General features: G+C 43.6%; 1 protein-coding gene and 1 non-coding gene across 2 annotated transcripts in view; both read right to left on the bottom strand.

Moving 5' to 3' along the window:
- Positions 1–8,368: 8,368 nt before the first annotated feature.
- Positions 8,369–8,450, bottom strand: trnal-uag (transfer RNA leucine (anticodon UAG)). Its single transcript has one exon. It is a non-coding gene; the product is annotated as a tRNA-Leu (tRNA).
- Positions 8,451–8,690: 240 nt separating this feature from the next.
- ndufaf6 (NADH:ubiquinone oxidoreductase complex assembly factor 6) overlaps positions 8,691–25,559 on the bottom strand; it is a 54,597-nt gene continuing 37,728 nt past the window's right edge. Inside the window, exons 7-10 of the mRNA XM_059985153.1 lie at positions 24,964–25,065; positions 24,215–24,271; positions 17,442–17,599; positions 8,691–8,955 (exon numbers count right to left, since the gene is read on the bottom strand). Coding sequence (XP_059841136.1) covers positions 17,471–17,599; positions 24,215–24,271; positions 24,964–25,065 — 288 coding nt within the window. The 3' untranslated portion in view covers positions 8,691–8,955; positions 17,442–17,470. The remainder of the gene's footprint in view (positions 8,956–17,441; positions 17,600–24,214; positions 24,272–24,963; positions 25,066–25,559) is intronic.

Raw genomic sequence — 25,559 nt, 5'->3', positions numbered from 1 at the left:
AGGGGAATCAAGGGATATGGGGACAAGGCAGGGACTGGGTATTGATAGTGAATGATCAGCCATGATCTCAGAATGGCGGTGCAGACTCGAGGGGCCGAGTGGTCTACTTCTGCACCTATTGTCTATTGTCAAAGTAGTTATTCAATTGGTCTGCCATGTCTTTGTTCCCTATGATCAATTCACCTGTTTCTGACTGTAAAGGACCTACATTTGTCTTGACCAATCTTTTTCTTTTCACGTATCTAAAAGCTTTTACAGTCAGTTTTTATGTTCCCTGCCAGCTTTCTCTCATAATCTTTTTTCCCTTTCCTAATTAAGCCCTTTGTCCTCCTCTGCTGGTCTCTGAATTTCTCCCAGTCCTCAGGTGTGCCACTTTTTTTTTGCTAATTTATGTTTCTTCTTTGGACTTGATACTATCCCTAATTTCCCTTGTCATCCGCAGGTGCACTACCTTCCCTGGTTTATTCTTTTGCCAAACTGGGATGAACAATTGTTGTAGTTCATCCATGCGATCTTTAAATGCTTGCCATTGCATATCCACCGTCAACCCTTTAAGTATCATTTGCCAATCTATCTTAGCTAATTCACGTCTCATACCTTCAAAGTTACCCTTCTTTAAGTTCAGAACCTTTGTTTCTGAATTAACTATGTCACTCTCCATCTTAATGAAGAATTCCAACATATTATGGTCACTCTTACCCAAGGGGCCTCACACAACAAGATTGCTAACTAACCCTTCCTCATTGTTCAATACCCAATCTAGAATGGCCTGCTCTCTAGTTGGTTCCACGACGTGTTGGTTCAGAAAACCATCTCGCATACATTCCAAGAAATCCTCTTCCTCAGCACCCTTACCAATTTGGTTCACCCAATCTATATGTTGATTGAAGTCACCCATTTTAACTACTGTTCCTTTATTGCACGCATTTCTAATTTCCTGTTTAATGCCATCCCCAACCTCACTTCTACTGTTAGATGGCCTGTACACAACTCCCACCAGCGTTTTCTGCCCCTTCGTGTTACGCAGCTCTACCCATATCGATTCCACATTCTCCAGACTAATGTCCTTCCTTTCTATTGCGTTGATCTCCTCTCTAACCAGCAATGCTACCCCACCTCCTTTTCTTTCCTGTCTATCCCTCCTGAATATTGAATATCCCTGGATGTTCATCCCTGGATGAACAAACAGCTTTCTTATGGAACTTCTAAAACTTGGCGGTGAAAAGCTTTGATCATTATCGATACTTGGGAAGAGCAGGTTCTACCTCAGAGCTGCCATATTTGTGACCGCCCACCTAAACCGAGAGTGAGGTTGGATCAATCTAAGTGTGGGTCTGATTTGGTTGGGTACAGGTCTGACTGTGGCAGCGAGGTCCAGATCCAGAGCGTCTTGATGAGGGGGGGCCCAGGTCCTAGTAATGGTAACCACAAATCCAAATCCAGTGATGGTAACCACAGAGACGTTTCCTACAGCCCATTATGCTTGTTGGTGTTTAGCGCAGCAATAAAGGCCGGAAAGCTACTAAGCCCAGAGGATCCATTTCTACTGACAGAAGAGGTATAGTCGAGTTATGGCACCTTAAAACCAGTTGCTTCGGGCAGATGGGGCTCTTCAGCCATGGTTGGCAGCTCATCTAGAAGGAAAACTCTGATCTCAAGCCTCCGCTGCCTTGCAGCTTTACCCACTCATGGGGAAGGTTGAGGGAAGGATCCAGAGCTGGAGCCCCTAAGGCAGTCCTACGTTGAGTTCAACACTGACCGGCAGCTCCTGTCACACTGCTGGGGCCAGTGTGTATCAGTCTCCACCATTACTCTGGATTCGTCAGCTGTGTGGAGAGGGGAGCCTGCTGCGTTGGCAGCAGCTTGTTCTCCACATCGTACCTCTTAGGACGCAACATCCATGGCCAACCCTGAACAACGGAGGCCATCAGGCTGGTGGTAATAAACCCGACTCTGATCTTCAACCACCTCCTGTGATTGTCGGAGAGCCTGCTCCTTGAGTCACAGTATGATTCTGTGTTATACTATGCCTCTGCATTAACAATGAACACAAACTAAGGACGTGCTGGGGGCTGGCAACAAGTGTCGCCACACATTCTGGTACTAAGACAGCACGCCCACCATCAACACAGAACCGTTAGCGTAACTGTTAGCATGATGCTATCCAGCTCAGGCTGGCTGAGCTCAGAGTTCAATTCTGGCTTCTTTGGTAACGAGATTGTACGTTCTCCTGTGACCTTGTGGGTTTTCTCAAGGTGCTGTGGTTTCCTCCCACATCCAAAGACATACTGGTTAGTTGGTTAATTGATCATTGAAAATTATCCTGTGATTAGACTAGGGTTAAATATATAGGTTGCTGGGCAATGCAGCTTTGTGGGGCTGGAAGGGCCTGTTCTGCGCTGTATCTCTAAATAAATAAATAAACTGAAACACAACAAACAACAAAACAAGTCTTTTCCTCCCTCCCACCCACACAGACGGACAGGACTCCAGGCCCCATTGGACCCACAGACAACAGGCCTCTCTGATTTCTGCAGTGGAACAGATCGTAGACCCAGGCTTCGGCCTCGACATCCAGGCCTCCATTCAACCTTCTGGCTTTGATTTCGGTATCAACCCCAGGGCTATCCCATGGTGGGACCCCGAACTCCAGGCCACAAACTCTGAATGCCTCATCGATGTATTCCTTCATGCTAATGGAGTTAAATGGATGTGCACTTTTAGTCACCACAGGAAACAGTTGACCTCACGGTTGGAAACAGAGAAGAAAATGAAAGTAAATGGAAAATGAAGATGGTACGAAAAGCAAACGAAAGGTAAATGTTTAACCTGCTAGCTCGGCCAAACATTAAAGGTTACCTTTATTTGTCATATACATCGAAACGTACTGTAAAATGTGGCATTCGTGTCGATGACCAACACATTCCGAGTGTTATGCTGGGAGCAGCCTGCAAGCGTTGCCATGTTTCCGGCACGAATGTAGCAACCCTAACCCGTACTCTTGAGCCACAGGTGAGTGGCTGGTGTTGTACCTCTATTTAAGCAGGGAACAAGGGAAAATCCTGGGAACTATAGACCAGTGAGTCTCACATCAGTTGTAGGGAAATTGCTGGAGAAAATTATTAGGAATCAGATATATGAGCATTTGAAAACTCATGGCCTAGTTAGAGTGAGGCAGCACGGCTTTGTGAGTGGCAAGTCGTGCCTTAATAACATTTTTGTTTTTTGACAAGGCACAAGAGAGATTGATGAGGGTAGGGCAGTGGATGTTGTCTACATGGATTTTGTCAAAGTCCCTCAAGGGAAGCAAATCCAGAAGATTAGGATGCATGGGGTCCGTGGCAAATTGGCTGTCTGGATGCACAACTGGCTTGCACAGAGAAGACAGAGGGTTGTGGTTGAAGGGACATTTGAGCTGAAGGTCTGTAATTGGTGGAGTTCCACAGGGATCAGTGTTGGGACCTTTGCTGTCTGTGAGGAATATTAATGATCTGGGTGAAAATGTAGATGGATGGGATTGTAAATTTGCATATGATACCAAGGTTGGTAAAGTTGTGGATAGTGTAGAAGACTGGCAAAGAATACAGTGCAGTGTGGATCAGTTGCAGATATGAAAAGAGAAATGGCAGATGGAGGTTAACCCAGATAAATGTGAGGTGCTGCACCTCAGTAGGGTAAGTGCAAGGAGACCATACACTGTTGAGGGCAAGATCCTGAATGGTGTTGCTGAGCAGAGAGACAACTTCATAGCTCCTTGAAAGTGGCTGCGCAGGGTGATAGGATAGTTAAGAACGCAAATTGTATAGACCATAAGACCATCACACATAGGAGCAGAATTAGGCCATACCCCTCCACATCGAGTCTGCTCCGCCATTCCGTCATGGCTGATCCCGGATCCCATTCAACCCCATACACCTGCCTTCTCGCCACATCCTTTGATGCCCTGACTGATCAGGAAACAATCAACTTCTGCCTTAACTACACCCATAGACTTGGCCTCCACCGCAGTCTGTGACAGTGCGTTACACAGATTTACTGATCTCTGGCAAAAAGCCTCCTACCTCTGTTCTAAAAGGCTGTCCCTCAGTTTTGAGGCTGCGATCTCAATACCTCTGCTGTAGGAAGCATCCTCTCCACATCCACCCTATCCAGTCATTCAGTGGGTTCCAATGAGATCCCCATACATTAAACTAAATTCCAGTGAGTACAGGCCCAAAGCTGCCAAAAGCTTCTCATATATTAACCCCATCATTCCCAGAATCATCCTTGTGAACCTCCACTGGCCTCCCTCCAATGTCAACACATCCTTTCTGAGATATGGGGCCCAAAACTGTTGACAATACTCCAAGTGGGGCCTGACTCGTGCCTTATAAAGGCTCAGTGTTATTTCCTTTCTTTTATATTCTATTCCCCTTGTAATGAATGCCAACATTGTATTCGCCTTCTTTACCACAGACTCAACCTGTAAATTAACCCTGAGAGTCTTGCACAAGGATGCCCGTCCCTCTGTACCTCTGTTTGAATTTTCTCTCCATTTAGATAATAGTCTGCACTATTGTTCCTTTTGCCAAGATACATTATCATACATTTCCCAACACTGTTTTCCATCTGCCACTTTTTTGCCCATTCTTCCAATTTGTCTTAAGTCCTGCTGTAATCGCATTGCTTCCTCAGTACTACCAACCCCTCCACCTATCTTTGTATTGTCCACAAACTTTGCCACAAAGCTGTCAATTCCACTATCCAAATCATTGACAATATGAAAAGTAGCCATCCCAAAACTGACCCCTGAGGAACACCACTAGTCACTGGCAGCCACCCAGAAAATGCCCCTTTTATTCCCACTCGCTGCCTTCTGCCTGTCAGCCATTCCTCTATCAATGCTAGTACCTTTCCTGCAACGTCATAGGATTTTATCTTATTAAGCAGCCTCATATAACCATATAACAATCACAGCACGGAAACAGGCCATCTCGGCCCTCCTAGTCCGTGCCGAACTCTTAATCTCACCTAGTCCCACCTACCCGCACTCAGCCCATAACCCTCCACTCCTTTCCTGTCCATATACCTATCCAATTTTACCTTAAATGACACAACTGAACTGGCCTCTACTACTTCTACAGGAAGCTCATTCCACACAGCTATCACTCTCTGAGTAAAGAAATACCCCCTCGTGTTTCCCTTAAACTTCTGCCCCCTAACTCTCAAATCATGTCCTCTCGTTTGAATCTCCCCTACTCTCAATGAAAACAGCCTATTCACGTCAATTCTATCTATCCCTCTCAAAATTTTAAATACCTCAATCAAATCCCCCCTCAACCTTCTACGCTCCAATAAATAGAGACCTAACTTATTCAACCTTTCTCTGTAACTTAAAACATCCTAGTAAATCGTCTCTGCATTCTCTCTAATTTATTGATATCTTTCCTATAATTCGGTGACCAGAACTGCACACAATATTCTAAATTTGGCCTTACCAACGCCTTGTACAATTTTAACATTACATCCCAACTTCTGTACTCAATGCTTTGATTTATAAAGGCCAGCGTTCCAAAAGCCTTCTTCACCACCCTATCTACATGAGACTCCACCTTCAGGGAACTATGCACTGTTATTCCTAGATCTCTCTGTTCCTCTGCATTCCTCAATGCCCTACCATTTACCCTGTATGTTCTATTTGGATTATTCCTGCCAAAATGTGGAACCTCACACTTCTCAGCATTAAACTCCATCTGCCAACGTTCAGCCCATTCTTCTAACCGGCATAAATCTCCCTGCAAGCTTTGAAAATCCACCTCATTATCCACAACACCTCCTACCTTAGTATCATTGGCATACTTACTAATCCAATTTACCACCCCATCATCCAGGTCATTTATGTATATGTGTGATACCTAATCAAATGCCTTCTGAAAATCCAGGTAAATGACATCCACTGCCTCTCCTTTGTCCGCCCTACTTGTTATTTCTTCAAAGAACTCTAACAGATTTGCCAGGCAAGATTCCCTTTTACAGAATCCATTCTGAACTTGACCAATACTGCCACTAGTCTCCAAGTGCCCCAAAACCTCATCCTTAATAATAGACTCCAACACTTTCCTAACCACTGAACGAACTTATTATTTTCTTTCTTTTGCCTTCCTCCCTTTGGGAGTGAGTGACGTTTGCAATTTTCCGGTCCTCCAGGACCATGCCATAATCAAGTGATTCTTGAAAGATCATGACCAATGCATCCGTTATCTCTTCAGCAACCTCTCTCAGGACTCTGGGATGCAGTCCATCTGGTCCAGGTGACTAATCCACCTTAAGTCCTTTGAGCTTGTCTGCACTTTTTCTTTTGTAATAGCCATGACACTCATTCCTGCCCCCGATACTCATGGACCTTTGGCACACAGCTAGTGTCTTCCACAGTGAAGACAGCTGCAAAGTTAGCATTTAAGTTCATCTGCCATTTATTTGTCTCCCTTTACTACCTCACCAGCATCATTTTCCACTGATCCAATACCAATTCCCACCTCTCTTTGACTCTTTATATAACTGAAAAAACTTATTGTATCCTGCTTTATTTTATTGGCTTGTTTGCCCTCATATTTCATCTTTGTCCTTCTTGTAGCCTTTTGTTGGATTTCAAAATGTTCCCAATCATCCAACTTCCCACTCACTTATGCAACCTTATATGCCCTTCCCTTGGCTTTTATGCCATCCTTAGCTTCCCTTGTCAGCCGTAGTTGTCTACCCCTGCCATTTGAGACCTACTTCTGTGGAACATATCTGTCCTGTGCCTTGTGAACTATTCCCAGAAACTTCAGCCATCTCGGCTCTGCCGTCATCCCCACCAGAATCCTCCTCCAATCCACCTGGGCAAGCTCCTCTTTCATGCCTCTGTAATTCCCTTTATTCCATGGTGATACTGATATATCTGACTTATACTTCTCCTGCTCAAATTGCAGTATGAATTCGATCATTTTATGATCGCTGCCTCCTAAATGTTCCTTTACATTAACCTCCCTCATAAGATCTGGTTTATTACACAACACCCAATCTAAGACAGCCTTTCCCTGATTAGGCTCAACCACAAGCTGCTCGAAAAAGCCATCTTGTAGGCATTCAACAAATACCCTCTCTTGCAATCTGACACCAACCCATTTTTCCCAATCCTGTTGCATATTGAAGCCCCCATTACAATTGTGACATTACCCTTAATACATGCTTTTTCCAGCTCCTTTTGCAATCACAACCCCACATCTTGGCTACTATTTGGAGGCCTATATACGATTCCCATAATGGTTTTTCTATCCTTGCAATTTCTTAACTCCACCCACAAAGATTCAAAATTCTCTGACCCAATGCCATCTCATTATAAAGATGTAATTCCATCTCTTACCAACAGAACCACACCACCGTCTATGCCCTCCTGCCTGCCCTTTTGATACAATCTATATCCTTTGTTGTTAAGCTCCCAACTATGGCCTTCTTTCACCCAGGCCTCGGTGATGCCAACAATATCATACTGACCAATCTCTGATTGCGCCACGAGTTCATCCACCTTATTCCGAATGCAACACACATTTAAATACAGCACCTTCAGTCCTGTATTCTTCACTCTTTTGAATTTTGCCTCTGTGGTACAATTTAGCTCTTTTCTCTGTTTGCATTTGTACCCAATCACTGGCCTGTCCTTCCTTACATTCATTTTACATCCATCATCTACTTGTAAACCTGCTGGCTCATCCTTAGCTCTTTCATCCTGGTTCCCATCCCCCTGATATATTAGTTTAAACCACTCCCAACAGCTCTAGTAAACATGCCACCAGAATATTAGTCCCTCTTGAATTCAAGGGCAACCCTTTCCTTTTGTACAGGTCCCATCTGCCCCAGAAGAGGTCCCAATGATCCAGAAATCTGAATCCTTGCCCCCGACACCAATCCTTCAGCCATGCATTTATCTGCCATCTCATTCAATTTCTATCCTCACTGTTGCTTGGCACAGGTAGCAATCCCAAGATTACTACCCTTGAGGTCCTGCTTCTCAGCTTCCTTCCTAACACCCTATATTCTGTTTTCCGGACCTCCTCCCTTTTTCTACCTATGTCGTTGGTACCAAAATGTACCACAACTTCTGGCTGCTCACGCTCCCTTTTCAGAATATTGTGGATGTGTTTAGAAACGTCATGGACCCTGGCACCTGGGAAGCAAACTACTGTCCATATTTCTTTTACACCTCAACAGAATCGCCTATCTGTCTCCCTGACTAGAGAGTCCTGCCCTCCTCTTCAGTTCCCTGCCCTGTAGAGCCAAGGGCTCATAGAAAGGATCTGGGTCGCTGGTTATGCTAACCGCTATCATGACACCCTAGAAGAGATTTCACTGGCAGTAGTGGGATTGGAACCCACGCCTCCAAAGAGACTAGAGCCTAAATCCAGCGCCTTAGACCGCTCGGCCACACTACCAACAATACATTGGAAGATGTGAAAATAGTGGGGGCATGCCAGGTGTTCAGCTGTAGGTGGGAAGGGAATGGACAAGGGGAGTTGAAGTATGAGGAGGCAGATTCTGTGGAGCAGTATACCTGGGCAGTAAATCTTTAAAGTGCAGCGTTCAGGTGTTCAATGTCCATTCGGACATCTGATATTGGGAGGGAAGAATCTGTTCCTGAAACATGGAGTGAGTGTCTTCAGGTAAGTCTGTGATTCAGAAACACAATCAGCTTTATTATCACTGGCATATTTCATGAAACTTGTTTTACAGCAGCAGTGCAGTGTGATACATAATAATAAAAATTATATAATTACAATAAAATATATGTTAAAAATACATTAAATAAGGTGCAAAAAGAGAGCAAAATAAGAAAAAAAAGCAGTGAGGTAGTGTTTATGGGTTCAATGTCCATGGCAGTAGGGGAGAAGCTGTTCCTGAATTGATGAGTGTGTGCCTTCAGTCTCCTGTACCTCCTACCTGATGACAGAAATGAAAAGAGAGCATATTGCCATGTTACTGGCAGCAATACAATATGTCCACAACTCACTAACTGTAACCAGCACGTCTTTAGACCATAAGACCATAATGCATAGGAGCAAAATTAGGCCATTCAGCCATTGAGTCCGCTCTGTCATTCCATCATGGCTGATCCGGAATCCCACTCAACCCCAGACACCTATTTTCTCACCCATATCCTTTGATGCATTTGCCAATTAGGAAACTATCAACTTCCACCTTAAATATTTTACGGGATATGGCCTCCTCCACAGTCTGTAGCAGAGCATTCCACAGATTTACTACTCTCTAGCTAAAAAAATTACTCCTTACCTCTGTTCTAAAGGGTCACTCCTCAATTTTTAGGCTGTGCCCTCTAGATCTGGATACCCCACCAGAGTAAACATCCTCTCTACATCCACTCTATCTAGTCCTTTCAACATTCAGTAGGTTTTAATGAGATCCCCCCCCCCCCCATTCTTCTAAATTCCAGTGAGTACAGGCCCAAAGCTGCCAAAAGCTCCTCATATGTTAATCCCTTCATTTCCGGAATCATCCTCATGAACATCCACTGAACTCCCTCCAATGACAACACATCTTTTCTAAGATATGGGGCCCAAAACTGTTGACAATACTCTAAGCACAGCCTGACTAGTGCCTTATGAAGGCTCAGCATTATCTCCTTCCTTTTATATTCTATTCCCCTTGAAATAAATGCCAACATTGTATTTGCCTTCTTTACCACAGACTACACCTGTAAATGAACCTTCTGGGAGTCTTGCATGAGGACTCCTAATTCCCTCTGCACCTCTGATGTTTGAATCTTCGCTACATTTAGATAATAGTCCACACCATTGTTCCTTTTACCAAAATCTATTATCATACATTTTTCAACACTGTATACCGTCTGCCACATTTTTGCCCATTCTTCCATTTGTCTAAGTCCTGCTGTAATCGCATTGCTTCCTCATCTTTGTATTATCCGCAAACTTTGCCACAACACCATCAATCCCATTATCTAAATCACTGACAATGTGAAAAGTAGCTGTCTCAATACCAACCCCTGAGGAACAGCACTAGTCACTGGCAGCCAAGCAGAAACAGCCACTTTTATTCCCACTCGCTGCCTCCTGCCTGTCAGTCATTCCTCTATCCACGCCAGTATCTTTCCTGTAACACCATAGGATTTTATCTTGTTAAGCAGCCTCGTGTGTGGCATCTTATCAAACGCTTCTGAAAATCCAAGTAAAGACATCCTCTGCTTCTCCTTTGTCCACCCTGCTTGTTACTTCCTCGAAGAACTCTAATAGATTTGTCAGGCAATATTGCCCTTGACAGAAACCATGCTGACTTTGACTTATTTTATCATTAGTCTCTAAGTACCCCAAACCTCATCCTTGATAATAGACACCGATACTTTCCCAACCACTAAGGTTAGGCTAACTGGCCTATTTCCTTTTGTTTGCCTTCCTCCCTTCTTAAAGAGTGGAGTGACATTTGCAATCTTCCAGTCCTCCAGGACCATGCCAGAATCAAGTAATTCTTGAAAGATCATGACCAATGCATCTGTTATCTCTTCAGCAACCTCTCTCAGGACTCTAGAATGTAGTCCATCTAGTCCAGGTGACTTACCCACCTTAAAACCTTTGAGTTCACCTACCATGGACAGCGACTTCCCACCTAGATTGAAGTTCCGGGTTCCAAAATCTGACTTGATACTTCACCAAAGCTTTTTCATTGTGGGCTGAATGGCCTGTTGCTTTGCTGTACTGTCAGATGGTAGCAAAGTGTTTAGCGTGATGCTATTGCAGCTCAGAGCATCAGAACTCGGGGTTCAATTCTGGCGTCACCTGGAATGAGTTTGTACAGTCCTTCACATGAGTGCACGGGTTTCCTCCAGATGCTCCAGTTTTCTCCCACAGTCCAAAGACACACCGGTTAGAAGGTCAATCGATCATTGTAAAGTAGCGTTAAATCGGTGGCTTGCTGGCAGTGCAGCTCAGTGAGCCGGAAGAGTATCTCAAAATAAATAAAACCTCTCAACTCTCTTAACACTTCCTATTTTTCTGAGACAGCTAGATTTTTCTTAACACTTGAGTTCATCCTCAAAGTATTATTTGAACATTGTGATTGCAGAGATGGGTCACAATAATTTTTATCCCATTCTCAGGAGACCCACATTCTTTTTAAGTGAGGGATCATGAATTTTGTTCATGTGGATAGGGTGGTGAAGAAAGCTTTTGGTGTTCTGGCCTTTATAAATCAGAGCATTGAGTATAGGAGTTGGGATGTAATGTTAAAATTGTACAAGGCATTGGTAAGGCCAAATTTGGAGTATTGTGTACAGTTCTGGTCACCAAACTACAGGAAAGATATCAACAAAATAGAGAGAGTACAGAAAAGGTTTACTAGAATGTTACCTGGGTTTCAGCACCTAAGTTACAGAGAAAGGTTGAACAAGTTAGGTCTTTATTCTTTGGAGCGTAGAAGGTTGAGGGGGGACTTGATCGAGGTATTTAAAATTACGAGGGGGATAGATAGAGTTGACGTGGATAGGCTTTTTCCATTGAGAGTAGGGGAGATTCAAACAAGAGGACATGAGTTGAGAGTTGGGGGCAAAAATTTAAGGGTAACATGAGGGGGAATTTCTTTACTCAGAGAGTGGTAGCTGTGTGGAATGAGCTTCCAGTAGAAGTGGTAGAGGCAGGTTTGGTATTGTCATTTAAAGCAAAATTGGATTGGTATATGGACAGGAAAGGAATGGAGGGTTATAGGCTGAGTGCAGGTCAGTGGGATTAGGTGAGAGTAAGCGTTCAGCACTGACTAGAAGGGCCGAGATGGCCTGTTTCCGTGCTGTAATTGTTTTATGGTTATATGATCACAGCTGCAGCTGCATTTCAGTTGTGGCATTTGGTTGCAAGATGTTTCCTTAACGTGTAAAAATATTGGAGTTCTCTCATTATCAGTGAACTGAAAGCTGAAGTTTTCAGAATCATTTGAAATGAAATTTTGTTCTGTGGCAGTACAGTGCAATGCATAATATAAAATTACAAATTACAATACCAAAATATATATGTATATAAAATTAAATAAGTAGCACAAAAAGAGTAAAATAAAAGAAACAGAAATAGTGAGTTAGCGTACATGAGTTCATCGTCCATTCAGAAATCGGATGGCAGTGTGAAAGACAGTGTTCCTGAAACATTAAATCTGTGTCTTCAGGTTCCTGTTTCACCTCCCTAATAGTGGGAATGAAAAGAGGGCTTGTCCTGGGTGGTAGGTGTCCTGAATGATGGATGCCATCATTGCATTTTCTAGGTATTCGTGATGCTGGCGAGGTTTGTGCCTATGATGGAGTTGGTTGAGTTTACAACTTTCTACAGCTTTTCCCGATGTGCATTGGAGGCCCCATAACAGTAGGTGATGCAACCAGTTGGAATACTCTCTACAGTACTTCTATAGAAATTTGCCAGTGTTTTTGGTGACATACCAAGTCCCCTTAGCTCTCCGAATGAAATATAGTCATTGACATGCCTTCTTTGTAATGGCATCAGTATGTTGGACTCTGGACAGATCTCAGAATCAGGTTTAATATCATTGGCATACATCGTGAAATTTGTACATGATAAATATAGAAAAGTACCCATTATATAAAATTGTTAAATGAAAAACAGTGCAAAAACACAAATAATAAGAAGTGAGGTAGTGGTTCATGGGTTCAATGTCCATTTAGGAATCAGATGGCAGAGGGAAGCTGCTGCTCATGATTTGCTGACTGTGTGCCTTCAGGCTTCTGTATCTCCTTCCTGATGTAACAATAAGAAGAGGACATGTCCTGGATGATGGGGGTCCTTAATGATGGATGTCACCTTTCTGAGGCACTGCTCCTTGAAGATGTCCTGGACACTATGGAGGCTAGTACCCATGGTGGAACTGACTAACATAGAAATATAGAAAATCTACAGCACAATATAGGCCCTTTGGCCCACAATGCTATGCCGAACATGTACTTACATTAGAAATTACCTAGGGTTACCCATAGCCCTCTATTTTTCTAAGTTCCATGTACCTATCCAGGAGTCTCTTAAAAGACCCTATCGTATCCGCCTCCACCACCGTCGCCAGCAGCTCATTCCACATACTCATCACTCTCTGTGTAAAAAACTTACCCCTGACATCTCCTCTGTAGCTACTTCCAAGCTCCTTAAAACTGTGCCCTCTCATGCTAGCTATTTCAGCCCTGGGAAACAGCCTCTGACTATCCACATGATCAATGCCTCTCATCATCTTATACACCTCTCATCCTTTCTCACTTCAAGGAGAAAAGGATGAGTTCCCTCAACTTATTCTCATAAGGCATACTCCCCAATCCAGGCAACATCCTTGTAAATCTCCTCCGCATCCTTCGTGTAGTGACACCAGCCTCACAGACATACTTCCTGTTCCTATTCCTCACAGGTAACTTACCTTGTCTTGACCCGCTATCATCGAATGAGCCAAAGCCCTACCACTCTGCCTCAGATCACTCTGTTGATGACCGCTCCACTGGGCAGTGTCTCTCTTCTATGTCTGAACCTTCTCTGCCAACTCCTGATTGGTGCGCCGCTATTAGGCCACGTACAATGGACTAATGCTCTCGAAGCTCCCTTTTTAAATAACCCCCACCGACCTGCAAGAAATCCTCCTTGGTAAAGTTCTATTGATGCCACTGATAGGCCATGTACTAATTTTACAGCTTTCTAGTGCTTCTTTTGATCCTGTGCAGTAGACCCCACTCCTCAGAGATGTTGACATCCAGGAACTTGAAACTGCTCATCCCTGCTAATCCCTCAACGACGACCAGTTTGTGCTCCCTCAAAGACACAAGATGTTTTGTTAACATGTAAAAGTGCCTGGACTTCACTCATCATCAGTGTTACTGATAAGAGGCAAGTATTTATTAATACATAGAAACATAGAAAATAGGTGCAGGAGTAGGCCATTCAGCCCTTTGAGCCTGCACCGCCACTCATTATGATCATGGCTGATCATCCAACTCAGAACCCTGTACCTGCTTTCTCTCCATACCCCCTGATCCCTTTAGCCACAAGGGCCATATCTAACTTCCTCTTAAATATAGCCAATGAACTGGCCTCAACTGTTTCCTGTGGTAGAGAATTTCACAGATTCACCACGCTCTGTGTGAAGAAGTTTTTCCTCATCTCGGTCCTAAAAGGCTTCCCCTTCATCCTTAAACTGTGACCCCCGTTCTGGACTTCCCCAACATCGGGAACAATATTCCTGCAACTAGCCTGTCCAATCCCTTTAGAATTTTATATGTTTCAATAAGATCCCCCCACTCAATCTTCTAAATTCCAACGAGTATAAGATACACAAAGTGGTGAGTATGTGGAATGCCCTGCCAGGAGTGGTGGTGGAGGCAGATACATCAGGGATATTCAAGATCCTCTCAGAGAGGCACCTGGATGATAGAAAAATAGGTATTTTATTGATCCCTAAAGAAATTACAGTGTCACACTAGTATTACAAGTGCACAGATATACATGTAGGGTTCTCAGTAATATTAACTGCAAACTGCTGATAATAAAATGGCTTCTCTGTAATGCTAACTATGAGGTAATGTTCTCTGTAGCTGAAATGTTTGGGTTATAATTATAGATAATGGGGAAATAACCAATGGGAGGCTTGTTGTTCTGTCTGTATGTGTAGGAACTGGAGTTGGTGTGTGGGGAAGTTCAGCAAGGAGAAGCAATAGACAATAGGTGCAGGAGTAGGCCATTCGGCCCTTCTAGCCAGCATTACCATTCACTGTGATCATGGCTGATCATACACAATTAGTACCCCAAGAGGAAGGACATGTGGGAAGCCCTCTGGTAGAATGTCATGGTTGGTCCCAGGCTGAGGGTCGAGGTGTTCGGAGGAGATTGTTTGGTGGATGAATACCTGCTCATGAGCTTCAACGATTTATTTGTGCACCAACTATTTTATTAAAAGTGACGTCTTTTTCTTTTTCTTTTATATTCTGCTTCTCTGTTAACCCTTTAGCCAAAGTCAGAGCTATAAAGTGTAATCATTTAATCACACATTATGCACTGTCTGATATTTTACATTGTGGGTTGTACCGGCGTGCATTACACACCATCCACACAAATGTGATTACACTGTTTGGAGGGGCAGACGGCAGCTTTCTCTAGACGAACATGAGTTAATCGAGCCTGAGTGTTACATACAAATATAAGTAAGAAAGAATAAAAAATAAGCTACTTCAAACAGACTAACAGGAGGGGGTCCTCCCTTCCTCGGTTATGGGTTGACTCATTATAGAGCCTAATAGCCAAGGGTAAGGATGACCTCATAGAGCTCTCTTTGAAGCAGTACAGTTCTCTTAGTCGATTACTGAAAATGTTCCTCTGTTTAGTCAAGGTGGCATGCAGAGGGTGGGAAGCTGTCAGATTTTCCGAAGGGTCCTTTGTTCCACCACAGCCTCCAGTGTATCAGTTTGACTCCTATAACAAAGCCAGCTTTTCTGATCAGTTTATTAAGCCTGTCGGCACCACCCATGTTGATATCATTACCCCAGCATACCACCACACAGAAGATTTTACTGGCGACACCATACTGGTAGAACATGTGAAGGAGAGGCCTGCACACTCCGAAGAACCTCAGTCTCCTCAGGAAGTAGAGCCGACTCTGGCCCTTCTTGTACACAGCCTGTATTGGTGCTTCACTCAAGTCTGTCATCCAGGTGCACCCCCAGGTACTGGTAGGTCCTCACCAGCAATAGTAACAGTGAGCAGTGTAGGCTTAGTCTTCCTGAAGCCCATCACTTGTCTTACTGATGTTCAGCTTGCACCAATTGACAAAGTCCTCCACCAGGGCCCTGTATTCATCCTACTGCCCCCCACCCCTTTATACATCCAACTATTGCTGAGCCATCAGAGAATTTCTGCAGATGACATGACTCAGTGTTGTATCTGAAGTCTGAGGTATATAGGGTAAACAGGAAGGGAGCCAATACAAACTATGGGGCCCCAGCACAACTTAAAGCCATGTCTGACACATATCTCTGAAGCCAGACAAACTGTGTTCTGCCAGTCAGGTAGTCTATTATCCAGGATACAATGGAATTGCCAACCTGCATTGGATGGAGCTTCCCCCCCCCCCCACCCCCACAGCAATGAGAGTTGTATGGTACTGAAGGCACTTGAGAGATGAAAAACCATGATCCTCACAGTGCTGCCCTGTTCATCCAAACAGGAGTAGGCTCTGTGTGGCAGGAAGATGACAGCATCATCGTCTCCAATGTGCTCCTGGTAGGCACACTGCAGGGGATCAAGGGCTGATCTGGCCAGAGCTCGGAGGTGAACCAGGACCAGCTTCTCCAGGCTCTTCATGATGTGTGAGGTCAGGGCCACTGGATGGTTGTCATTCAACACTTTCAGTTGGCCCTTCTTGGGTACAAGGACCACACATGATGTTTTCCACACAGTCTGTACTCTTTCCAGGCTGAGACTCTGACTGAAAATGCGCTGAGGAACTCCACACAACAGCTCAGCACATTCCTTCAGGACTTTTGGGTTTACACAATTCAGACTCTGTTTCCCCAGAACTCTTCTCACCTGCTCAGTAGTGAAGATGAGTCTATGAATACTGGAGGGTTGTGTGGGAGGGAGAAGTTAGGTTGATCTTAGAGTAAGTTAAAAGTAGGTTTGGGAACATAGTGGCTAGCGTGGCACTACTACAGCTCAGCAGAGGTCAGAGTTAATTTCCGGCATCCTCCCTGTATTGTGCATGGGTTTTCCCCAGCTGCTCCGGTTTCCTTCCACAGTCTAAAGACGTACTGGGTAGGTTAACTGGTCGTTGTAATTAGGCTAACATTAATTTGGGATTGTTGGGGGTTGCAGGACGGTGTAGTTTGAAGGGCTGGAAGGGCCAATGCCACACTGTATTGGTAAATAAAAATAAATAAAAGATAGGCACAACATCGTGGGCCAAAGAGCCTGTACTTTGCTGCAGTGCTCTATGTTAAATAGCATTACTGCTCAAACATCTTACACATAGAACACAACACAGAAACAGGCCTTTCAGCCCTTCTAGTTGATGCTGAACAGACTCTGACAAGGTTCTTCAACGTAAAACATTACTGCTATTTCCCTTTCCACAAACACTGGCTGACCTGCTGAATGTCCTGAAGGTACTTCTGTTTTTATTTCCAGTGTGTGTAATTTGTTTATATTTGAAAGGTTAACACTTTGGATTGGAAAGTCATTCTGAGACTGCCTTATCCCCTGGAGATAAACAACTGCAATCAATATAGCAATTACAAGTGTTAATGAAAGGTGGAATGTGACGGTGCCAGACTCAATTCCTCTTGCACAACTGAGGACACAAGAAATCTGATTTAGAAAGATCAAATGGACAATGCCATCGTGTTTCTGTACAAAATACTAACTTCTCAAAAAAATTACCTTATTTCTGTTATAAAGTTGATATTTTATTAATAGACTTTCCTCCAAGAACGTATATACAAGTGGAAAGGAAGCATCGTATTCCTCTTCTGAAGGCTGGGATGAAATACATCAAAATCCACTTTACGAATTTTGTTCAAGTAGTCGTCAAGAATAACCTGTGCAAGACAAGGTATTAAATTTGGACCGTTCAGTTTAAAAATTCAAAAGCAACCAGGATGACTTCAATGGCGACCTCATCCTAGAACCTTACAACCAATAAAGATTAACAATACATAAGAACATGAGAAATAGGAGCAGGAGTAGGCCATCCGGCCCACTGAGCCTGCCCCGCCATTCAATAAGATCAAGACTGATCTGTCTGTAAACTCTCACCACTCTCTGGGGAAAAAAATTTTCTCCTCATCTTCACCCTAAATCTTCTCTCCTGAATCTTGAGGCAATGTCCCCTAGTTCTAGTCTCACCTACCAATGGAAACAACTTTCCTACTTCTATCTCATCTATCCCTTTCAAAATTTTGTATGTTTCTATAAGATTCCCTCTCATTCTTCTGAATTCCAGAGAGTATAGTCCCAGGCGACTCAATCTCTCCTCATAGGTTAACCCCTTCATCTCTGGAATCAACCTGGTGAACCTCCTCTGCACTGCCTCCAACGCCAGTATATCCTTCCTCAAGTATGGAGACCAGAACTGCATACAGTACTCCAGGTGTCGCCTCGCTAGTACCCTGTATAGTTGCAGCATGACCTCCCTGCTCGAATTCAATCCCTCTAGCAATGAAGGCCAACATTCTGTTTGCCTTCTCAATAACCTGTTGTACCTGCAAGCCAACTTTTTGCTATTTATGAACAAGCAATCCCAAGTCCCTCTGCACAACAGCATGCTGCAATATTTCACCATTTAAATAATAATCTGCTCTTCTATTATTCCTTCCATGATCTCACATTTACCAACGTTGTATTCCATCTGCCAGACCTTGGCCCACTCACTTAACCTATCTATGTCCCTCTGCAGACTCTCCATATCCTCTGTACAATTTGCTTTTCCACTCAGTTTAGTGTCATCAGCAAATTTTGCTACGCTACCCTCAGTCCCCTCTTCCAAATCATCAATGTAAATGGTAACCAGCTGCGGGCCCAGCACCGACCCCTGCAGCACCCCACTCACCACTGACTGCCAACCGGAGAAACATCCATTTATACCAACTCTCTGCCCTCTATTGGTTAACCAATCCACTATCCACGCCAATACACTTCCTCTGACTCCATGCATCTATATCTTATTTATAAGTCTCTTGTGCAGCACCTCATCGAACGCCTTCTGGAAATTCAAGTATATGACATCCACCTGTTTCCCTCTATCCACTGCACTCATTATGTCCTCAAAGAACTCCAGAAAGTTGGCAAACAGGGCCTGCCCTTTCTGCATCCTTGCTGCATCTGTCTAATGGAACAACTCCTTTCTAAATGTTTCACCATTTCTTCCTTAATGACAGTTTCAAGCACTTTCCCGAACAGATGTTAAGCTAACTGGCCTATAGTTGTCCGTCTTTTGCCTACACCCTTCTTTAAAAAGTGGCGTGACATTTGCTGTCTTCTAATCTGCTGGGACCTGCCCAGAGTCTAGAGAATTTTGGTAAATGATTACCAACACATCTATTATTACCTCCGCCAATTCCTTCAGCACCCTGGGATGCATCCCATTAGGACCAGGGGACTTAACTACCTTCAGGCTCTAGTTTGCTCATCTCTGTCTCTTTAGTGACAGTGATTTTATCAAGGTCCTCACTTCCCATTTCGTCTATAACAATCTTCTTTGGCATATTAGACGTGTCCTCCACCGTGAAGACCGACACAAAATAGCCGTTCAATGCCTCAGCCATTTCCTTATCACCCAATATCAATTTCCTCTTCTCGTCTTCCAAGGGACCTACGTTGACTTTAGGCACCCTCTTCTGCTTTATATATTTATAAAAATCTTTGCTATCTGTTTTTATATTTTGTGCTACTTTACTTTCATATTCTATCTTCCCTTTCCTTATTTCTTGTTTAGTTGTTCTCTGTTGCTTTTTAGTTTTCCCAATCCTCCAGTCTCCCACTACTCTTTGTGACTTTGTACACGAGCTTTTAATTTGATACTTTCTTTTATTTCCTTAATTATCCAAGGCTGGCTCTCTCCACACTTACTGTCCTTACTTTTGACTGGAATATACTTTTATTGAACACCATGAAAAATCTCTTTGAAAGTATTTTCCTCAATTGTCCTACCAAATAGCCTGTGCTCCCAATCTACATTAGCCAACTCCTCCCTCATCCTGTTGTAGTCACCCTTGTTCAAGCATAATACACTAGTTTTAGATCTATTTCATCCTCCATCTGAATGCAAAATTCAATCATACTACGATCAATCTTTCTAAGAGTATCCCTGACTACAAGATCATTAATCTTACCTATCTCATTGCACAGGACTAGATTTAAGATAGTATTTTCCCTTCTAAGTTCACTAACATGCTGCTCAAGAAAGCCATCACGGATGCATTCTATGAAGTCCTCCTCAAAATTTCCTTGACCAACCTGATTCACCCAATCTATGTGGAAGTTAAAATGCCCCATGACAACTGCTGTTCATGTTCTTACAAACTTCAGTTATTTCTTGGTTAATCGCATCTGCCACCGCAATATTTTTATTAGGTGGCCTATAGGCAACGCCCACCAGTAATTTTTTCCCTTTACTTTTCTTAATCTCTACCCAGATGGACTCAACATTCTGCTCCGTAGATGTTATATCATCTCCCACAATCGCCCTGATCTCTTCCCTAATCAAGAGCACCACCCCACTTCCTCTGCCTTCCTGTCTATCTTTCCGTATTACCTGATACCCTTGGATATTTAATTCACAGTCATCTTCACCTTGCAACCAGGTTTCTGTGATGGCCACTAAATCATATGCCTTGGTACTGATCTGTGCCACAAGTTCACTAACCTTGTTTCTAATACAACGGGCATTTAGATAAAGTGCCCCTATACTCATTATCCTTTTAGAATCAAGTGACCTTCGCGATTTTTGCTTTTTACTTTTATGCACTCTACTCTTACTTTTTTCTTCACTAACTCTAGCTTTGGTGTCTGCATCACTTCCCTCTTCTTTTCTGTGAGGGGTCCCATCTGCCTGCCGTATTAGTTTAAAGCCTCCCCAACAGCACTAGCAAACAATCTCCCTAGGACATTGATCCCAGCCCTGCCCAGATGTAGACCGTCCAGACAGTACTGGTCCCACCTCCCCCAGCGGTTCCAATGCCCCAAGAATCTGAAACCCTCCCTCCTGCACCACCGCTCAACCCACATATTCATTCCAGCTATCCTGCTATTCCAACTCTGGCTAGCATGTGGCACCGGTAATAATCCTGAGATTATTAACTTCGAAGTCCTACTCTTTAATTTATCTCCTAGCTCCCTAAATTCATCTTGTAGGACTTCATCCCACTTTCTTCCTATATCGTTAGTACCTGCATGCACCATGACAGCTGGCTGCTCACTCTCCCCTTTCAGAATGCCCTGCAGTCTCTCCGAGACATTTCTGACCCTTGCACTCAGGAGGCAACACACCATATGGGAGTCCCGTTTGTGGCCACAGAAGCTCCTCTCTATTCCCCTTACCATGGAATCCCCTACCACAACAGCTTTGCCACTCTTTTTCTTGCCCTCATGTGCAGCAGAGCCACCCACGGTGCCATGATCCTGGCTGCTGCTGCCTTCACCTGATGAGCCTTCAACCCCAACAGACTCCAAAGTGGTGTATCTATTTTGGAGGGAGATGACCGCAGGAGACTCCTGTACTACCTTCCTGCTACTGCTCTTGCTGTTGGCCACCCATTCCCTATCTTTCCTTAGATCCTTAAACTGTGCTGTGACCAACTCACTAAATGTGCTATCCATAACATTCTCAGCATCTTGGATGCTCCAAAGTGAGTCCCTGCGCAGTTGCAGTGCTGCCATGCGGTCTGTCAGGAGATTAGATATGTCACAAATACATCAAAACAAACAACGAAATGTGGGGTTTGCATCAAATGAGCGAGGAATGTGCTGGCCAGCCCACAAGTGTCACCACTCATCCAGCACCACAGTGTGTCCACAACTCCCTCACCCTTTGGACTGCGGGAGAAAACTCGCGGGGTCACACAGAGAAAGTACAAACTTCTTACTGACAACAGTGGGAAAATGTATAATTAAAAACTCAGTCACAAGGTATAAATTGCAACTGACTGCATGAACACATTCCCATTGTGCCACAGGGATGGCAGTGCAGTGCCAGCTGTACAAGACCTAGGTCCTCAAACCATTTGACAGAGACAAACGAATACAGACAGATGTTTCAATGACAACTTTGACAAGAATGTTTTTGCACTGTGGCGCAGAACCCAACTCTAATTCAAGGAGAGAACGTAGAACACTACAGCACATTATAGATAGATCTGATCCTCGGGTTGAAGTTCTAAACTGGAAAAAGGCCAAATTTGAAGAAATGAGAAGGGATCTAAAAAGCATAGATTGGGTCAGGTTGTTCTCTGGCAAGGATGTGATTGGTAAGTGGGAGACCTTCAAAGGAGAAATTTTGAGAGTGCAGAGTTTGTATGTTCCTGTCAGGGTTAAAGGCAAAACAAATAAGAATAAGGAACCTTGGTTCTCGAGGGATATCGGAACTCTGATAAAGAAGAAGAGAGAGATGTATAACATGTATAGGCAACAAGGAGGAAATAAGATGCTTGAGGAGTATAAAAAGAGTAAGAAAATACTTAAGAAATAAATCAGGAGGGCCAGAAGAAGACATGAGGTTGCTTTGACAGTCAGGGTGAAGGATAATCCTAAGAGCTTCTACAGGTATGTTAAGAGCAAAAGGATAGTAAGGGATAAAATTGGTTCCCTTGAAGATCAGAGTGGTCGGCTATGTATGGAAACAAAAGAAATGGGGGAGACCTTAAATGGTTTTTTGCATCTGTATTTACTAAGGAAACTGGAATGGAGTCTTATGGAAACAAGGCAAACAAGTAGGGAGGTCATGGAACTTATACAGATTAAAGAGGAGCAGGTGCTTGCTGTCTTGAGGCATATCAGAGTAGATAAATCCCCAGGACCTGACAGGGTATTCCCTCAGACCTTGAGGGAGACTAGTGTTAAAATTGCAGGGGCCCTGGCAGAAATATTTAAAATGTCGATATCCACGGGTCAGGTGCCAGAGGATTGGAGGATAGCTCATGTAGTTCTGTTGTTTAAAAAAAGCTCAAAAAGTACCGTCGATTCCGGACTACAGAGCGCACCTGATTAAAAGCCGCACGCTCTAATTTTAGAAAGAAAATCAATATTGTACTTATACAGGCTGCACCGGATTTTAAGCTGCAGGTGTCCCACGTTGTAATATGAGATATTTACAGAGAAAGATATTACATGTGAGGATTTTTTAACTTTTAATTAAATCCGTATGGTAACATAAACAAATACATATTGCAAATGCTTTTTTTCAAACAGTGCCTGTAACACAGCTACTTTTAAATATACATACGTATCGGTAACACACAAATTATGTTGCGTATACTTTTTTACCTTACAGTGCACGAACAACATTCCAATATCTCCTAACGACTGGTAAAAAAAATATATACTGCAGCCTACCAGGAAAAGTTATTGATTGCCTTCTTCATCTTCCTCCTGCGCACTAAAACCATCAAAGTCCTCTTCTTCAGTGTCCGAATTGAACAACCTCAGGATCTCGTCACTCACTTCAGTCTCTTTGTTGTCGCTCTCACTTGAGCGCACGCGGTCCTCTTCATCACGCAGCAGTCCAGCCTTTCGAAACCCGCTGGTGATGGTGGATGTTGTGACACGGCTCCACGCATTTAGGATCCACTGGCAGACTTGAGTTAAAGATGCTCTTCGCATGCGTCCTGTTCTGGTAAAGGATTTCTCGCCGCTCGTCATCCAAGCCTCCCACTCAACGCGCAGCGCCACTTTAAATACCCGGTTCACGCTGATGTCCAGTGGCTGCAAATACTTCGTGGTGCCCCCAGGAATCACAGCTGGAATTGAGTTTGTACTCTTGATGGCAGCTTTCTCTGAACTTTCATTGTCAGCCGCTTAAAAATCACCATCGGTGGAAGCTTTAGTCCGGATGCTGTGCAGCTCAGAACACAAGTAAAATGTGTTCTCTCATGGCCACTTGTTTTCAGTGTGATGGAGGAGTCACCTTTTTTATTAACAGTCCGAGTGAGAGGCAGGTCAAACGTCAAAAGTACTTCATCCATATTTATGATATCATCTGGCCCGATGGAATTCTCCACTATCTTTGTTTGAGTGAATGTGCGGAAGTTAGCAAGTTTTTCCTCGTGGTCTCAATTCCATCATCCAAATCATTGACAGATAACGTAAAAAGTTGGTCCCAACACAAACCCATGTGGAACACCACTAGTCACTGGCAGCCAACCAGAAAAGGCTCCACTTATTCCCACTCTTTGCCTCCTGCCAATAGGTCACTGCTTTATTGAAGCTAGAACTATCCCCCTTGTTCGAGCTATTTCCATCCTGGGAAAAAGCCTCTGGCTATCCACTGTCTATGCCTCTCATCACCTTGTACAATTCTGTTGCCACCTCTCATTCTCCTTCACTCCAAACAGAAAAGCCCTAGCTCACTCAACTGATACTCAAAAGACAGGAAAGGTTGGGCAAAAGTCAGGGAGCTGCGGCAGGGAGAAGTACAGAAATAATATCCAGAGATAACATACCGTTTGCAAAAAAGCTGGGTAGGCCCTCGAAGGTACTTTTCCACAAAAGGACCTAGCCTGAAAAAAAAAACAAAAAGTTATTAAGAAATAATTCACCTCTCTTGTAATAATTCCAGAAAAAAAGAAATAATTGCAGAAATATTTGGAAATCCAGAGCAACACATACAAAATGCCAGAGGAACTCATAAGGTCATAGCGTTCCAGGCTGAGACCCTTCATCAGGACAAGACAGGAAAATAGAAGCAGCCAGAATAAGGAGGTAGAGAGGGAGGCGTATGAACTGGAGCAGAGATCAGAGGGGAAGTAGTGAGAGGGTATAGCTCACTCCCATCGAGGAGCTGCGGCTACATTTGTGCAATATGAGGAACTGCTGTGTGCTTGTCCCATGACACTCAGGGACCTGAATTATATTATTTTCTCTATTTTTTGTAACTATATTTTTCTGCTATCATTATTATATGTGCTATTTACTGTATGGAGCTTTTTGCATTTTGACTACAATGTCTCATTTGGCTGTATTCATGTCAAAGGTTGAATGACAATTAAACTGGAAGAGAAGGCTTAAGCTTCTTCAGGATAGGCCTACACCAAATATCTGAAATGTTAAAATTACTGATTGGATAACATATTGAGCGGGGGCAGAGGGGGAGAGAAAAAAAACCAGAAAGACATGCCAACAAGTGTCCCACAGTCAGAGGTGGCGATATGGGAACACTGAAAGAATGAATTAAAACAATAAAAGTACATACATGTTCAAGGTGAACATGAGCCTGACTTGCAACATCAAACACCACATCCCTCACATGCTTTTCACGATTTCCCCGAATAAAATCTTCCTGTGATGCACCATGCTGGAAGAGTAAATCCAAAGGAATGTTAGCAATCTGGAACACAGTACTAAAATGTGCTACTGACAAAGAATGTATGCATTTACAGTAACTATTTCACCTTCCATAGTTAACATAGAAATCTACAGCACATTACAATGTTGTGCCGACCACGTAACCTATTCTAGAAACTGCCTAGAATTTCCCTAACCATAGCCCTCTATTTTTCTAAGCTCCATGTACTAAGAAGCTCTTAAAAGATCCTATTGTATCCAATTCCACCACCAGCACGGGCAGTGTATTCCATGCACACACCACTCACTGTGTGAAAAACTTACCCCTGACATCCCCTCTGTACCTACTTCTAGACGCCTTAAAACTATGCCCCGTCGTGTTAGCCATTTCAGCCCCGTGAAAAAGCCTCTGACTATCCACATGATCAATATCTCTCATCATCTTATCCATCTCTATCAAGTCACCTCTCATCCTCCGCCACTCCACAGAGAAAGGCCAAATTC

The sequence above is a fragment of the Hypanus sabinus genome, chromosome 1 (assembly GCF_030144855.1).
Source record: "Hypanus sabinus isolate sHypSab1 chromosome 1, sHypSab1.hap1, whole genome shotgun sequence".
Classification (NCBI taxonomy): Eukaryota; Metazoa; Chordata; class Chondrichthyes; order Myliobatiformes; family Dasyatidae; genus Hypanus; species Hypanus sabinus.
Note: the sequence above shows the minus strand (reverse complement) of the source record. Positions and strands in the feature narration are given on the sequence as shown.